Source organism: Geospiza fortis, unplaced genomic scaffold (assembly GCF_000277835.1).
Source record: "Geospiza fortis unplaced genomic scaffold, GeoFor_1.0 scaffold403, whole genome shotgun sequence".
Lineage (NCBI taxonomy): Eukaryota > Metazoa > Chordata > Aves > Passeriformes > Thraupidae > Geospiza > Geospiza fortis.
In genome coordinates this window covers 2,588,773-2,606,254 of record NW_005054336.1, presented here as the reverse complement: position 1 = coordinate 2,606,254, position 17,482 = coordinate 2,588,773, and the positions used below count along the sequence as shown (strand labels likewise).

The 17,482-nt window shown below is 38.9% G+C and overlaps 1 protein-coding gene across 1 annotated transcript in view; it reads left to right on the top strand.

Moving 5' to 3' along the window:
- Positions 1-5,747: 5,747 nt before the first annotated feature.
- The window catches only part of HFM1 (helicase for meiosis 1), a 47,580-nt gene continuing 35,845 nt past the window's right edge, over positions 5,748-17,482 (top strand). The window contains exons 1-2 of the mRNA XM_031057904.1: positions 5,748-5,795; positions 14,415-14,490. Coding sequence (XP_030913764.1) covers positions 5,756-5,795; positions 14,415-14,490 — 116 coding nt within the window. The 5' untranslated portion in view covers positions 5,748-5,755. The remainder of the gene's footprint in view (positions 5,796-14,414; positions 14,491-17,482) is intronic.

Genomic DNA, 17,482 nt, shown 5'->3' with positions numbered 1-17,482 from the left:
CTGTGCCCCCCACCGGGGTCAGGCGCCGCTCCGGACGGGAGCTGCCCGCCGGATCCTGGGCACCGGAACGGTGTTTGTGCCTCAGAGTTCGTTTTCTCCCTGTGGTTATTGCGAAATAATCCAGCCCCGAGTCCCCAGTAAATTCTTGTTCTCTATGGCTCCGCTATAAGTTCAGCCAAATGACCCAGAGGCCAAGGAAGGTTCCACCTACACCATTGTAACGGGGCTTGGCTTGCAGCTTTGCCTTACTGCCTGATGGCACAGCGAAAACGATCGCACCGAGTACAACATTACATTTGCACCTTGGCTCTGGTCTGCGCTGTAACTGCTGACCAGCAATGAGCAGGACAAGGAAACTTGGTGGAACTATTGGAACTATTCACTGTAAGGTTTCCTGATGCTTGGAGTAGTTAGATTTTATTGAAACTAATGCAGTTGTATGCTTGTAAATGAAAGAATTTAGCACTTCTTGTCTATTACACATTTTTGATCAATATTTCTTTTTTTAAAGAAAAAATAATATTACTTTTGTTGAAGAGTAGCTCCACTGCACTTGATAATGCATAGAGATCTCTTGTTCACTAGAATATGAACAGAAATAATTTGTTTAATGCACAAGTCAGGCAGAGATCTGCAACTGCAGCCCTTGTAACGAGCTGTACTTGGGTTAACAAATCGTTAAATGCAGAAACAGGTTCCACCGCTTTTGTTAAGCTGCTCTTCCTATTACACATTTTAGAAGGAGGGTGCTGAAATGAGTTGCTGAGTTGCTTTGTTGGTTTTAGTAGGTTTTGATTTGATGTGTGGGTTTTTCTTTTCCTACAGTTGTTCTCATTTGCACTTTCTGTTTAGGGCTCTAAGCAGTCAGTGCAGCAGCTTGAGATTTAGTGAAGTTAATTTCAGTTAAGTGTGACTGAATTTAAAAGCAGATTATACCAAACATTAATTAAATGAGTTATAATGACAAAATAATGTAGGCCAAATTCTGTTCTTTCTTTTATCCCTGTAATCTTACAGAAGTTCAAAGGGCAACCTAAGCATTCATGAGTGCAGGTTTGTCCTAGTGCTAATGACAAACAAGATCATTCTAAATTAACCTCTTGGGACAATCTTACCTAGAGCCATTTTTGTTGAACCAGGAATTCTATTTGCCAGTTAATGCTTGCAAAATAGCTGCTGATTATTTACAGGTTGCATACTTAGCTCTGCTGCCTCCTGGCCAGGTCAGAGTTTCATCTGCCTTCCTTGGCCTCCCTGCCTTGGAGTTGTCCTCATGTAGAATACCAAATCACCATTTCTATGCAGCTCCCATTATTGGCACTTCTCTGTCAGTCATATCCATGCTAACTTCCTCCTCATCACTTCAGTTGCACTTTCACACAGCAAGAAATCTGCTTTCTTTATATCTTCTTATCAAGACTCTGTCTAGCTGTGGTTTCTTTCCCTGCAATGTCTCAATTCATCTTGGTTTCAACACTTAAAATTATTTTCATTTAGACCCAGGTCATTTATCTAGCTTGATCATTAGCTCCTCTCCATTTCCTCCTTTCTTATTGATCCAAATATGTTGTGCTCTCTCATGCCATCTTTCCAGTGATGCTGGTTCTCTATCATGTCAAATTTATATTTTTTAGTTCCCATGAGCATAACTGGCCTTGTAGTATAATCTCATATTGTTTCTTAATGTATTGCCCCACTCTTTCTAGCCTGCCAGAAACGCCAGCCTTGATGCTTGCTTTCATTTACATGTTTTTACCTTCTTGTTTCTCCTCTGTTTAAGGAGGAAGTTAAGTCAAATTGAATATGACTGTTCTCATATCCTCTCAAAAGTCACCTCTTCATCAATGTTTTTCTGCATGTACATCTTCACAGGAGAGAGACAGATTATATGTGCCATTTCCACTCGATTTCCTCAGTACTCGCTTAAGCACCTTCTGCTTATTTTTGCTCTAATTTGAATGAATTTAGGAAAAGTAAAGGTATAACTTCTGCTTTGCATCTGCACAGCTTCTGTGCCTTTGCTGTAGCATGAGACACTCCCTGTTTGCTCTTGGCTTGGGTAAGCAGAAACTCCTTCTTCACTCGTGGGGCAGAGAAGGCTCCATCTTCTCATTCAACACCGAGCATCCAGTTCCAGCCACGCACCACGGCAGGAGCTTCTCAGGAGGAAAGAGAAGAAATTGCATTAACTAAAATTGACAAACAAAGCAGCACATCTAATGCTCTGTGAGCCAAACTGCTGCACTGCCTTCTCTTGTGGTTTTATCTCCAGGTTGGAAATGAAGGGTGAGAAGGCAGATGATGAGCCAGGCCCATGCAGAATGTTCCCTATGGCTGACAAGCAATGGCCAAAACCCACATCTGGGAGCTTGCCAAGAAAGGATCCAAACACTGCTGTGTGATTGCATCCACTGCTGCCAGAATCTGCAGCTGAATCAAACTTTTTCTGTCTGCTAACAGGCCTAAAAGGATCTGGGCTGACACTACAGCACATCTATTAACCACTCCCTAGGTCAATTAAACCAGAAGCCTCCCTATGTTTGTGCTGTCCTCCAGCCTTAGAAAAACAATAAGCAAGATCCAGGAAGGTAATTGATGAATTGTATCCGGCACAAACAGAGGCAGGAGATCCTTAACATCCCCTTGCTGCCAAGAACATCCATTCATAAATTAGAAACTTAGAATTAGAAGTCAGAAGCTATTTAGAAATGAGCAAATAAGAGCTGGTGTTTCCCTGTCAGTATTAGAAGTAGACATATATACATATAGTCAAAATTCAATTTTAATGACAGTAGAGACTGTTAAATGTACTATTCAGTTTTCATTAGCCTAAATGACACATGCTTTCCTACTTCTAATTACTCTTTTTGTTAGCAATGTGAGTCTATGGCAAAAGTTTGCTCTCTTTGGCACCAGGTTGAGACACATCTCTTCATGCTATTGTGCCCTTTAGGAATACTGTCAAATTCAATTATTCAGGACTCATGAGTCTTGCACTAACATGAAGAGATTGATTTGAAAACCATGGGACTAAAGTCCTTTTTTCTGTTTTTCAATTTCCATTTCTTAACCAGGAAAACTGAGATTGCCAGCTTTACTCTCACATGCAGATGAGTGCAGCCCTAGAATAATGAACTCAGATGTGTCAGTGACTGTCTCTGCCAGCATTTTCTGATCAGCTATATCTGAAATATCAAGAATTGTTGTGGTGTCAGAAAACATACCACAATAACAGTCTCTACAGCCTATTTAAAGGCAGTTAAAATAGATATAAAAATTACTTCAGGCAAAGACAGAGGAATTCTCAACCTTTTATAAACTGGGTCTCATTCAAAGTATGTTTTAATAAAATCTATTGATATATACCCAATAAGGAATGTAGGCTCTCCTACACAATGGAAAAGTTGAAAAAGGCCAAGCTGAGTAAGCTGATGAGTTTCCTGTAACAGAAAGGGTTTGTGCAAACCTTGACTTATAGACAGAGCCCAGCTGTTAATGGTTACATTTTTTTTCTCTATGTGCAAAGTGCTGAGGGACATTGTGCCATGGTGTGCACGGTTCTGATGCTCACATTGCAAGATGGATACTGAAAAAACAAAGAGAAGAGCTACAGAATGATCAGGAGTCAGAGAAAATGCAATGAAGAACTAAAAACCTTAACTTACCTACTGAACCAAAAAGATTGAAAGGTGAGTCAATAACTGTATACATAAATGCAAAAAAAGAATGTTGAATATAAGGGACATTTGAACCTGTGGCTGGATAAATATCACTGACAGGTTGAGGAGGCACCCATTTCTTGTCTCAGCTGCTGAGACTGCTCAACCCCTCTCTGAGAAGTTTCTTAAGTAGTGTCATGACCCTCACTTTTATTTGACCTCCAGGACAATGTGTTTCATCCAGTTCAGCTCTCTCTGTAGCTGATCTGAGGTTGTGCTTCAGAGATTTTTCAACCTTTCAAAGAAAAGAGATAAAATCAAAGCTTTCCTCAGCAGCAACAGTCCTGTTTGAAGTAATTCAGGTGTTCTTGTAATTGCAGCAGCTTTTGTGATTGCTTACACCTAACAGGAATATTTGGCTTGGCCAAACTGGTGCCTGTATAAGAGCAAATCTGGCATCTTATGTGTATGAGCTGTGTGCTTTTCCTTTCCTCATGTTGTATATTGTCTCTTTGAATGCACAGCTACAGTTTTCTTTGTTCTTTATATTTTATCAACACACAAGAATTTCCTCATGGTTAAATAAGAGATTTTGGCCTCCTAGTAGATATGCAGATAACACTGTGGTTTTGCTCTAGTAGCTGACATAAGGCTGAATGTGGTAACCTCACTTACTGAATGATTGTGTTGTCATTGGGAATACTCACACATGTAAAATGAGTAGGATTTGGCCCTTTAGTCATATTTTTGTAATAAAAGATAAAATGAGATTTTTAGGAAACTGCAACTTATGACCATAATATTTATGAGGCTGTCAAGACTGCACTGTAAAAATTCATATTATTTAATTCTTCACTCTGACACTAAAGCATCATTTCATTTATATGCAAATAGGAATATGCTGTTTCTTCACTGAAGAAGCTGTTTGAATTATTCAGATTTTATTAATAAAGCTTCATAAACAAGTATTTTTTCTACTCAATTGGTAGTGGCCAGGGGAGAGAATCTATTTATCAGACTTTGTTATTAGATCTTCATAACAAAATATGAAGATTTATGGAGTACATAATTAGACATTATGTGATTCTAATGGAAACACTGGGTTATCCAGATGAAATATGTTTTCTTTATGCATTTCTCCTTGGCAGAGGCACTTTCTGGACAAAACCTGTCCCCATCACTAAGTTCCAAGAAATGCCTATGAAAGGCAGTGAAACTTAAAATCTTTTTTAAATCATACACACTGAAACAATTTTGAATAAAAGAAGGTGCCAAAGGAAGACTATAAGAAATGCCAGGGAGAAGCAGGTAGAGAAAATGCCTCCTCTGGGCAGAGAGGGGCTGGGTTGTGTGCTGCTGTTAGCAGCATGTACCAGGTAGACAGGTGAGTTTGTGAGTGTGTAAATGGGCAGGCAGCTACTTGGAGGATCCTGCTTTGGATAACCCAGCCACAAAAGCAAAGGATGTTCTGCATAGTCATTGTGGACATTATTATGGTCAGAGCAAAACTTAATAATCTACATTAATTCTGGCCCTTTAACATGTGATCAGGTGTTTTGAATGAGAAAATTCCTAAAAAACCACCCACTTTTCATGCTAGCTTGTATAACCACTTATTTTATTTCTATAACATTGAATAAGACCTGAAAACACTACACCTAAAGTATTCATTGCATCAATTTTTTGAATAATAACTCTGTAACTTTCATTTCTGGAGTTTGATTAAAAAGAAAAAAGTCAATACAGTAATGATGAGCCTGATCATCCCCACCTGGGGCCTCTCCCCACCCTGCCCACCTCCCTGTTTCAGCCCAGCCTGGGCTCATTGCCCAGTATTTTGGTGATGTTGTAGGAGTGCTTCTCTCTTGCTCCCTCCAGCCCTGCTTGGTTGTGGGCTGGTGTCCTGGGCTGTCCCTGTGCCCAGGGAGGTGACAGAGGCCTCTGGGGGCTGTCTCCTCCCTGCTCTGCTCAGGTCCTGCCCACTCTGGAGGTCCTTCCCAGCACTCCAAGATTATATTGTGATTATTACAGGTAAATTTTACTGAGGAAGAAATGCCACACTCTGTTCTCCTGTACTCCTCTCCTCCAGAGCGAAGATGTACAGCAGAGACTCTCCATGGAAGCCTTCCAGAGCAGGTAGGTTTTGGCCCAGGTGTTTCCAGCCTGGCAGCTCTTTGCACAAAACTGGATGTGCTGCTGGTTCAGACTCCCAGGTTCTTTGGCCAAAGGAATCAATATAGAAATTTAAATTGGGCACCACATATCCTAGTCTGGGCAACTAGGCAACCTAATTTTTAGGCTCTCATAGCCCAGCAATAGATTGGAAGAATTCCTTGCTCTGGACTATGATATACTTGTAACTTTCTCCTGTTGCCACTTCAGTTTTTCCTTTGGGCAGAAACAGTAAAATCTGAGAAAAATTATTAATTTTTTGCAGTCTCTCATACTGAAAGTAGTAATATTTCCAGGTCAGCTGCCTCCAATACTACTGCAGTGCTTGCCAGCTACTGTAGGAATAACAGTACTGAATTTGAATATAGAGCCTTTTTTGGTTGTTTTTTGCTTTGGATTGTCTTCCCTTTCACTGAGATGATAACATGCCTTGGAAAGGCTTTATTTTAAGTCTGTACTGGTGCACTGCAGAGCTTGTTCTGTATTAAATTCCAAGGATGAATTCTCTTGTGATTAGTGTGCTGTGACTTGACTGATTCATTTATTTTTAAAGACAATTGTCTGGGGTTTTTTATTTTTCCTTTTTTTGTTGTTACTCTCAGCTACAGGTGATGAAATGAAAACCAGCTTCATTGTTATTATATAAAAAACTACAAAGAGGTTGCTTTTCTCATGCCAGAATAAGGTGGTAACTTCTGTGGCCTGGCAGAGGAACATGCTGAAGTTTACTGTGGCTTCAGCCCCATGTGTCAGGCACAGCTCTGTGAAAGCTTTTCTCAAACTGGCACAGGGAAGGCAGGGATGTGATCATGGCATTCTGCTTCTCTTTCTCCCTGCATGGAAAAGCATGCCATGTTTCTAGTCTGCTGTGACCTCTGGCACATACATGGGAGCCGTGTTCTCCTTGTTACCCAGTTCCATGTTCAGGTGTCTCAGACAAGCCCTCTCCAGGCAGGTGAGGCAATGGACTAAATAGCACATATGGCTGCATCTGGAATAGACAGGACACTCACTTAAAAAGGAACCCTTTTGAGTCCTCAACTGCCTTAATCTTCTAATGTTCCTTTAAGCACAGAAAATCACCTAGAATATTTTATTTTGTGACACTGCCTTGCCTATATCTGGTTGCTTGCTGTCTGCTGTAATATATTTTTGTGGGGAGGCATATAGGACATTAGTTGTTCCAAAATTGCTCCTACACAACACCATTCCTGGAGTTTGTGGATCCCTTTCATATTCTCAGTGAGGAAATATTTTAGTGCTGTAATTTGGTGTGAGCATGCTCCAAGTAGTGGGTTTTGCTGCACATGAGCTTCCCAGGGAGACTTTTGGTGGCTACATTCTGGTTTTAGTTCTGTTCTTCACTCTGTGGTATGCAAGCCACAGGACCATATGGTATAGCCACAGAAATGTGTGCTCATTACAAAACTGCTTCCTATTACAGCTACAAAATATGGAAACCATGAGTTAAATTGATCAAAAGTTATGTCACTATTCAAGAAAGCAGCAAGCCCAAAACACTTACCTGTGAAAATGGAAATGTTGTTTTCTAATAGGCATTTCTAAAATATCTAATGTTAAGAAGGAAACTGGAAATTAATTTAATTCACAAGTAGCAGAGGGAGTACTCCAGATATTTTGCCTAACTGAAAATAGATTTTCTGCTAGCATTCCCTGAAAGGGGCATGAGGGATGCAATGGCTGCTGTTCATATTTTGTCCACAGGGGCTGTCAGCTACCTAGTAACACGTACATGCCTTCAACAAACACAGGATGTTGAAGTGTCCCTGGTTTTGGTACAAATGTGGTAGCAAACTGACCTTTATGCAAGTCCATGGCATTCTCAGACATTGCTCTCTGTCTCATATTCTCTCTTTTGACCCTCTGTTAACTGAAATTTGTATCAAAGTACAAGGAGTCACTTAGAAACAGGTATTATCATAGGAATTTTGAAAAACAAATGGGAAAGCAATAGGATTGGATGGAAGGACTGAGAAAAGGATGTTTTACAGATAGCAGAAGCAGTTTTGTAAGCAATGCTGGTAAAACTCTAACAAAGGACAGAACAGAGTGGAGTCAGTGGTGCTTTATGGGGGGGTGGTAACTCACAGGAACATTACAGTGCTCATTGGGGGTGGCTGGGGAGAGCTGAAGTCTTGGTGTTCGTTCTTCTAGCAAGGACCTAAAGCTGTTTTGGAAACACACAGCTTAGCAGGGTGTCTGCCTTCAGAGATTTGAGTAAGGGAAAGGAAATAAGGCAACTGTAATGCCTCCTTCCACTATGAACACTGCCTTTCATGCCAGAGGAAAGGCACAGCCTCTCAGCCTTTCTGATCCCTATTATATTCAATATTCGTATAGCCACAGGCTTTGTGTCCTAACCATTCCCTCTCAACTCAGAAAACTCAATTTCCTCTTGTTTTTTATCCTAAATACATCCTTTGGGCACAGTTAGGGGTATTGTGTTGTAGATGGTCTGTTTATCCCAGTGCATTCTTGCATAGCAGGGACCAATGGGACCTTATTCTCTGCTGACTTTATCTGCATTTGCCTGTGTACAATGCAAACAAAGCTGTGTGTAACAGTTTTACTTGATGGCATTTGGTATCCACACAGCTCTGATGAAAGTTACTTCCTAAGGAGAGGTGTAATGAAAAGTCCAGCCTTAGATGAAAACGTAGTCTGGAGAAAATCCATGGAGGAAAACAAGGAGAGACATTTCTTAACAGAGCCTGCAATCAATGAAGAGCTGGTAGGGATAGCTGAAGATGAAAACTGACATAATTTTACATTAGAATTGGCCTTTAGAGGATTAATTTTAATGTTTCTGCAGGGTGCTTGTAGTGAGAAACACGGAGGTCAAAATACAAGTATTTCAAATTAGGAAAGCAAACAGCTTCGATGATAGCTTGAAATGATCAGATTTCTTAATGGGAGACTTCAGCGAGGATGAAATGACGGTAAAAAATAGATTGCTAAAGCAATGAGAGCAGTAATGTGCAGCCACAGGAGAACCAGGGTGTGGAAGAAAGCCAGGGTCAAGGATGAAGTCAGCATCCCAGCCAGCAGGGACAGCCAATAGGTCAGGCTGGAGCAAAACAGGAGAGGGAGCAGCACATGTATAATAAATGTGATAGGCAGGGCCAAATCCTGCCCGGGCCTGCATCAGTACAACTTCAATGGCTGAAACCTTTTAACACAATGTCACTTCCAATATGATCTAACAACATACATGCAGGCTTTTATTTAAATCAGTGCACAAGGCGAGACTTTCCACTCTCCTATGCTGTTTCTAGGCAATTGTAACTTCGTTGTTTCACTGCTCTTACTTTGGGGTCTTAGCTGAATTTCTTCTCTTGTGTATCCTCTATGAGTAAAAATTCACCTGTTTGTTACTGGCTTCTCTTTTAGCAAGACTAAATTCTTCAAGTTAAAAGATCATTTTAGGAAAGCATGATATTGTTCTCCATTTCTTGAACAGTATACTATTTTATTCAGATTTTAAAATGGAATTCTTTGTGCATTGTACCCACTGATCCTAATTTTTTAAAAATTAGAGGTTTTTTCTTTTTTTAAATTTTTTGCTATGCTGCTAGTATTCATGCTTCCCATATTTTGGCATCAGTGGTTTAAAAAAAGGTGATAAAGAAGAGACTCAGTTCCCAGAATTAATAAGCTGGAAAACTGACTTTGTTTGAAACACCTTTCTTGTCATATCTTTTATGCTTGTAGCATTTATATTATTTTTGAAGTAGTCACTGATGTGAGACCAGTTATTTTAATCTAACACTTAGCTTTCCATACAAGTAAAACTGTGCCCACTTATCTGCAAGTATGCATGCACACAAGGATTTACTACTCTAAACCCAGAAGAAGTTACAGGTATTTATGTTTTTGAACTGTAGCTTTTAAACTCTGGTTCTTTTCATTGTTTGGCAAAAAAAGAAACAAACCCTTATGGGTGATGTTACAAATAAAAATAAAAAAATTGTAAATCTCTAAAAGCTGCCACATCCCTGTGCCAAAACTCTAGGCTTTAGTTACTCTTTTTAATGTATACTTTCTCTTAGATTAGCCTTGTAGAGAAGACTGTATTTCCTCCTCGCTTCCATCAGTGTAACAGAGGTGGAGTTAACCCTTAGCTCATTAAGTGGGACTGTCTGGGGTTTCCCTAAGCCTGCTGCACGTTCCTCCCAAGAGCTGCCAGCCCAGGAGCAGAGAGCCGGGGACCCCGAGAGCAGGGTTCCACAGCTGCACGCAGAAGGAGGAGGAAATGCACCCCGGAGAGAGAATCTGTGCTGTGCCCGGCTGGCAGCATCCCTGTGGAGCTGTGCCGGCATCCCGGTGGGCACGGGGAGCGCCCTCCCACCAGAGCACTCTGTCAAAGAGAAGTGTTGTATTGAAAGGAGAGTCTTACCTATGCCACTTTAGGCATCTCCTTAAAATATTAAAAAGGAGGACAGAGCTGTGGTAAGGAGAGTTCTTTTAGAAAATTGCCTGTGGACTGTATTTTAATGTACTGAAGCTGTTCCCTCAAGCAATTTTACACAATACCCAGTTTTCTTGACTTTCAGAAGTACTAATAATTCAATGGATGCAGAATCACAGAAAGCTCCTGAACTCATCTTATACTCTCCTCCAGTGCCTTAAGTCCTATTTTCAGCTAGTGGTTCAGAACTATAGAGCATTGCAAAGGGGCAAAAAACTCTCTGTAGTGTTAACTGATACCTTATTTGAAAGAAATTAATTTTAAACCAGAGAAACTAGATGTATATGAATGAAATTTTGTTTCTTTTTCCTGAGAGCTGATAGATTACCAACCTAGATGCTTGGTTTTAACACAACAATTATAGTAATGAAATTCAGCATTGTCTTTTGTGTTTGGTATTGGGGGGGCGGGGGGGTCCTCTCTTTTGCAATAATTCTGTAGATATTTCTTGAGGGTTGTTATGCTTAAAATAGAAATTACTAGAAACACTGTAACATGAATGGAAATAATGTAAGTAGCAAGCCCCTGTCCCCAGTTTAATATGAGGATAGTGCTTTTTTAATCCTCTCCAAACATATGGCACACAATTCCTTGTATAATGTCAAAATATATCTTGGAAATACCATTTTGTGAAAAATTCAGTTGTATAGGACTTAAGATACATGCTGCATACTGTCTAGCTATATAAATCATCAGGAGAAAATTGGCTTGTTTTTATGACAATAGCAAATAACATTGCTGAGATTTTTCACTATTAATGTAAAACTAGGAAAAATTTGGATAATGCAAAAATATAACTGAAATTTTTGAAAATCCTGCACCTAAAATAATCTCATTTTAATACCTTTTTCTACAAGACTGTTCTGGATGAATTAGAAATTACTGAAGTGCTGATGAAGCAAAGCCACAATCTGCTGAATTTTCACCATAATAAGAATATTCCACTTGAAGATAGCAACTTGGCCCAAGGATTTTATGGAAGTTTAGTTCTGTTTAGCGCTAGAGGCATGTTTCATGCCCTCAGTGTCAGATAAAAAGGACCAGGTGACACCCAAACTGTGTTTTCAAACCTTGAAATAGACACAATCCACACCCGTGAGCTAATGACAAAGCAGAAAGACTGTGAAAGACAAATTCCTTTTAATCTTTGGGAAACAGATGACAAGAAGCAGTAGTAACAACCTTGATTAAAAGCTTGGAGTACATTTGGGGAAATAGAAATTTACTTTTGAAACATGAAATACCTGTAAGTCAGTGTAACCAGATCTTTCTTTTGGTGCCGGTGCTATAGAAGCTGGGGCTTCAGGGTCCAGATGCCCCTCTCAGGAGCCCCAGCCACTCTTGGAGTCCTTTCCTATGTTTTTTGGGGTTTTTTGGTTTTTGGGTTTTTTTTTTTGAGTAAACTTCCTCTGCTTTTCTGCTGTCTCCTGTTTTACTGCAGAGTTGTTATTGTGGTGATAGATCTCAGCTCCATCAGGATAACTGCCTTGTGACTCTGCTCTCCTCTGCCATCTGGAAAGCAGTGGTTGGAGCTGATTGGCAACATGATAAATATGTACTCTAAAATGGCATGATTGCTGGGCTTTGTCTTAATATTTTAGTGCATTTCTCTTGCTCACAGTCCAATTTTTAATTACTATTATTTAAAAATATACTGTGAGTTTTAGTTAATTCTATAGATCTGTATTCTGTACCCTGTGCACAGGTGATAAAGATTCTTCTCCATACCTATAGAGTAGCTATGAGGAACACCTTTTTTGTGAATTTTTTCCTTTTTTTCTCTCTTTTTTTTTTTTTGTTAAGAAGAAATTTATCCTAACACTGTTTTCCTTGGTACTCCTGCTGTTACCATTTCTATTGCCCAAGGAAATGTTTCTACCTCAAATCCCTCTGCTTCCACAGTCTATGCACAGACTGTGAATATAGGCCATAGGCCACACTTTGGAGAAAACAGGAGGGTGGAGGGAAAAGTTACAGGTCTCAAAAAGGGGGTGACTTAGTGAACTTTAATGGCTTTTTACATGAAGCAGCTCAGGTTGGGGATTCTTACAGCCTCCTTGGTCATACCATTCTGGCTCTGTAGAGGTTAAGTCAGAATAAAGTGCTAAAACAAGGAGACAGGAGATGGATTTCTATTTGTATATGTATAAATAAAAATACTGTCTGAATATAATGAGAATTTTATCTGTCAGCAACTTCTCGACAAAGAAAATAAGACTTTTTATGAAATAATTTATTTTCACATTCGGTATTTTGTAGTCAGCTTATGAAGACCAAATATTAAAGTCAGTTGCCTAGATGTTGCAAATCTAGCTTGTTTAACAGGAAAGCATGACACTTAAGTACAAAGAAGTAATGAATGGCTACAAAACACTTGAAATTCACACATTATAACATTTAGCTATGCTATAGCATGCTAACTTACTTTTTGTAAGTTAGTATGACTTGCAGAAACATTCTATTAAGGCATGGGGTTTTCATATTTAGTTTCTTTCATACGAAATTAAATAGTTTCAAGACCTATATAAAATCCACTCCTGCAATTCAATGTTATTAGCATGAGAACAATTTTTCACTTTTAAATAGTGATTTGACTTTTTGGCTTTTCTTGCAAATGTGATCCAAACATCACTGATGTCACTAGAAATACTTTGCTTACTTCTAGTGGGTATTTGGTTCCCAAATATAGTGGGTTTAATTCCTTTGCATGAAATAAACATTTGGACAAGAGCACAAATGACTGTATTTTCTTGTAGCTAGGGGAATGCTGTGATTTGGTTAGGGGGGGTCTCACAAGTCTAAGGTGATTTTCCTGAGTCAAACAGTGGTATTGGCATATATGTGCTCTTTCTACATAAGGTTTAATTATTCCAAAGAACTTTAAATGGTTTTACCCTCAAAGAGCTGGTACAGGCTTGGATCACAAAACCCAATAATGGAGTAACTCATAGCTTTCACTCATGAGATGGGAGATGTGGACTGAAATCACTTCACAGAAAGGGAAGGGGTCTTGAGTGAATACTGTAATGCTGTTTGGTAAAATGAGAAGGGAGAACCCTACCATGCTTCATAGTGCTGGGCTAGACTTAATAAATTCCCAAGTCCTCTTTAGAAATACATAGGAAGCCAGGGCTTCCAATTTTCTACAGAATGTTTCAGCAGAAAACACACATACCACCTTCCAGAAGAAGACTCACAAAACTGTCAGACCATTATGACACCCTGAATTATTCTGTAGACAAAGTCCAGTGATCATTCCATCTTTTCTTTGTGTATTTAAATGTATTTGTCCTCTTCTGAACATCTTAACCCAAAATTTACCAATAGGTCTGTATGGTCTGAATTAATACATGAAAGGGTTGATTAGTGAATAGCTGGACTAAATATGCAAATTACAAAGTTTTCTTTGAGGCTTTATATGAGAAGATGTTTTAAAAACTTTATCAATGTCAACATGTCAGACTGCATTTCTCTGTGAAATCTTGAAACTGCTCTTTCATCTATGTTGTAAACACATCAACAAGTATGTAGAATGTCTTGACTTTGAAATGCTGTCACCTACTTTCTGTATCGTTGTCAGTAGTCAGCTTGTTATAAAAGTGTTTCATATCTAACTCTGTTTCTTTTGGTAGTGTGTCAACATACTGCATTTTTCAGCTGTGCTCCTTGCTGCCTCTTCCATTTTTATCAAAAATTCTGTGTGACAGAAGTTTTTCTTTGCAACATGTTGATATCTCAGGTTCTCCACTGTCACCAAAGCAGCTGTGCTACTTTGAGGATAAGTTGAGTCTGTGTAAACCATCTTCAGTGTTTTGTGCCAAAGTACAGTGGGATTTTGTACTCAAATGTTTTTGTGATGATGAGAGTCTCCAAGCTTCAGTCATTGTCTTTACTTCTTAGTTTGGAAGTTTCCCAGAATGTGTTCTATTTAGTACTGTGCCTACTCCTGAGATGCTCAGCTGTTTGGAGTTCACAGTTTGCTTGGAACAAACCCATCTGGTGATGGACAAGTTCTTTAATGTGAGTGTACTCAGACATTCTATTCTGCTGTTTCTCATATAATTTTTTTGTTTTGTTTTGGGGTTTGTTTTCAGAATATATCAGGAACAATTGCCTCAAGTGCCCCAACTGGAATCTGAACATCTGTATTGAGTTACTGCATTCCAAAATGTAAGACACTTGATACTTTAAAATTTTGAATTATACTGTTTCACAAGGATTTTCAGTTCCAAAATACAATACGGCTGGAATTTACAGTGGTACAAATTTGGTTGAGTTGGGAAAAAATATTCTGTTCAAATGCCTTTGAGACTTGTGCAATGGAATTGCATAGATTTGCAATGAAGGGCAGTGAGCCCATGGACTGTGATGAAGTACTGAACAGATAACTTAACCATAGAATCCTTTAAGTTGGAAAAGACTTTTGATATCATCAAGTCCAACTGTTAACTCAGCCCTGCCAAGTCCACCACTAAACCATATCCCTAAGAACCATGTTTGCAGACATTTTAAATCCTCCAACAGATGGTCACTCCACCACTTCCCTGGGCAGGCTGTTCCAATGCCTGCTAACCCTTCCCATGAAGAATATCCAATCTATGCCCTGTCTGGTGCAGTTTGAGGCCATTTCTTCTTATCCTTATCCTTATATCAGATACTTGTGTTATTCTTGTGTGTTGTTGCGTCTTGCTGCATCTACAAGAGAACAGTTTCAAAGGTCAAGTCATGTTGAGTTCCTACATCAATTTGGTTCCAGTGCTCTAAAATACAATTTCGTAGTATCTGATATGAGTCAGGAGGGTTGACTTGTGTCCATTCCATCATCTGCAAGGATGCACAATACTTCTGCACTTGTACTTTCTGTTGTGTATTACTTGCACTGCAATAATATCCCAATGACCTCCTCAGGACTAGATCACCTTGTCTTGTACCTGTGTACAAGACACACAGTTTTGCACTTAACCTTCTTATGATGTATCAGTAAATATATTATATTATCAAGCATTGAATTAGTACACTTAAAATCATAAGGCTTAAGGCAGTGATCATGAAAGTTGAAACAGGGAGAAAATATAAACTTTGAAGAATGTATGGTTTCTACCTTAATGCAAGGAGAATAAATTTCATTTTTGAAGAAAGATCAGTGCATGAACTTGTTTCCTCCTCTATCAGTGTAGATCACATTCCTGATAACTAACATATCATAAAGAAACATTTTCTAGTTATGGTATGTTTCAAAACCAGGTTGACACGAACCAGAGATCAAACAAAATCTGTATACACGGACCTACTTTGAAAGAGTGAAGGATCTGTAGGGTGTTCAGATCATATAGTCTGCAGAAATTTAATTGGCATATTGTTGCTGTTTAACTTAAAATGCACAGCATAGCTACAGTATGGAGGATTATTAGAAATAACTGACTAAGTAGGCTGTCATTCTAGGAAAGAGAGTTTCAAATTAACAGAATTATCTTTGGAATACATATGTGTCTTAGCCATGACTACATCAAGCCATTAATCATACTGGCTGGACCCCCCACACTTTGCATATGGATCACACTGCTGCTTTAAACACTCTTTGTGGTTGAGTTGTTTTATTCCACCTTACTCAGTATAAATTTAATAGTTAGGATGTGAAGGCAGAAAGTGAAGATTAAGTTTTCTAGAAATATTTGGATGAGCATTTCAAAGAGAACAGTACCTAAAATATTTGTTTGGGTTTTTTTCTTCCAAACAAAATGGAGCGGACACAAAGCCAAGGAAATAAATTCCCTTGAGGAGGAATCAGACATATAGTTGGTAAGTGGCCATAGTATCATGGTTTCCTCAAATCATTGTTTGCCAGAATAATAAACCTCATTTGAAAAAATGTGAACTTTCTTGGGAAATAAAAAAGCTATGTGTAAAACAAAATATATTCTAAACATTCATTATATATCAGACCTGTATTTTCAAAATTCACAAATTTTCATCTGTTACTTGACTACAGACAAATATTTATTTTTTACAAATGAAAAAATTATTCTAGGGAAATAATCTATAATTTCCTAGTACACTTAATCTGTTTAAAGGAAGAACTCTAAAAAAGTGCTACTTTTCAGGAGTTCTGGATATTTTTAAATTATAGAATTCTAATTCCCAATCCAAAGCAAGAAATCTTGCTGACAGGAAACATTTTCAAAGGGCATGAACCATTAGATGATCTGGAATCCAGATGTTAGCTGTATAGCTGAAAGCAGAATTGATTCATAATAATTTAAAACAAAAAGCATAAACAATAAGAGCATTTGCTGTATTTCTGTTGAGAGCTGGCTTCAGCAAAATAGTTCTAGCTTAAAAAAATCTATTCCATCTCTACCTTAAAAAAAATATATTGTTGGAATTGACAAGATGAAAATAGCCAGATATTTTCCAAATCAGGGGTTGCAGATATAAATTTCAGGTTTGTCATCTGTGCAAAAGCAGACTCCATGGACACTTTTCAGTGAGACATTTTTGTCTCATTTTTAAGGGAAGCAGCAATGAGTTGGCTTCTAGGAGGTGCATTGCAAAAGAGCAAACATCACTGCAGCATTAATCTCGTTTTCTTACCTTCTGTGTATGTCTTATTTTATCAGCTGAGCATTTGAATTAGATAAACAGGAATTGTAAAAGTATCAGCTACGTGAACTATTAAGTCTCTACTCAATATGGTATCCCCTTTGTCTATGTGCAAAATTGCTATTGTCTCTAATCAGTATAGGACATAAAATAAGTGTGTGTATGTGACAAGATTTGTTCAGGGTGGGGTTGTAAATGTGGAATGTGCTTGCTTTGTTAATTTGAAGCATGAGCCTAATACTATACATAATGAAAATAGTTCTTGGTTAGTCTGTACGGGAGGGTTCATCTCTTAAAAGTGTTAAAAAGAACCCCAAAACGTGTATGGGTAAGAAACTGAAAAAGGAAACAAAGGTAAAAAAGTACAGAAAAGAACACTTTCTCCAACTCACCATGAAAAAACAATAGTGCTAAAATTATTTTCGTTTAGCCGCACAAAAATCAGAGTTAGGAGCTGAACTGGGCAGAGCAGCGTGTGGCGGGCACGGCCGAGGGCTGGCGGCAGCGCCCTGGGAGCAGCGTGTGCCGGGCACGGCCAGGGGCTGGCGGCAGCGCCCTGGGA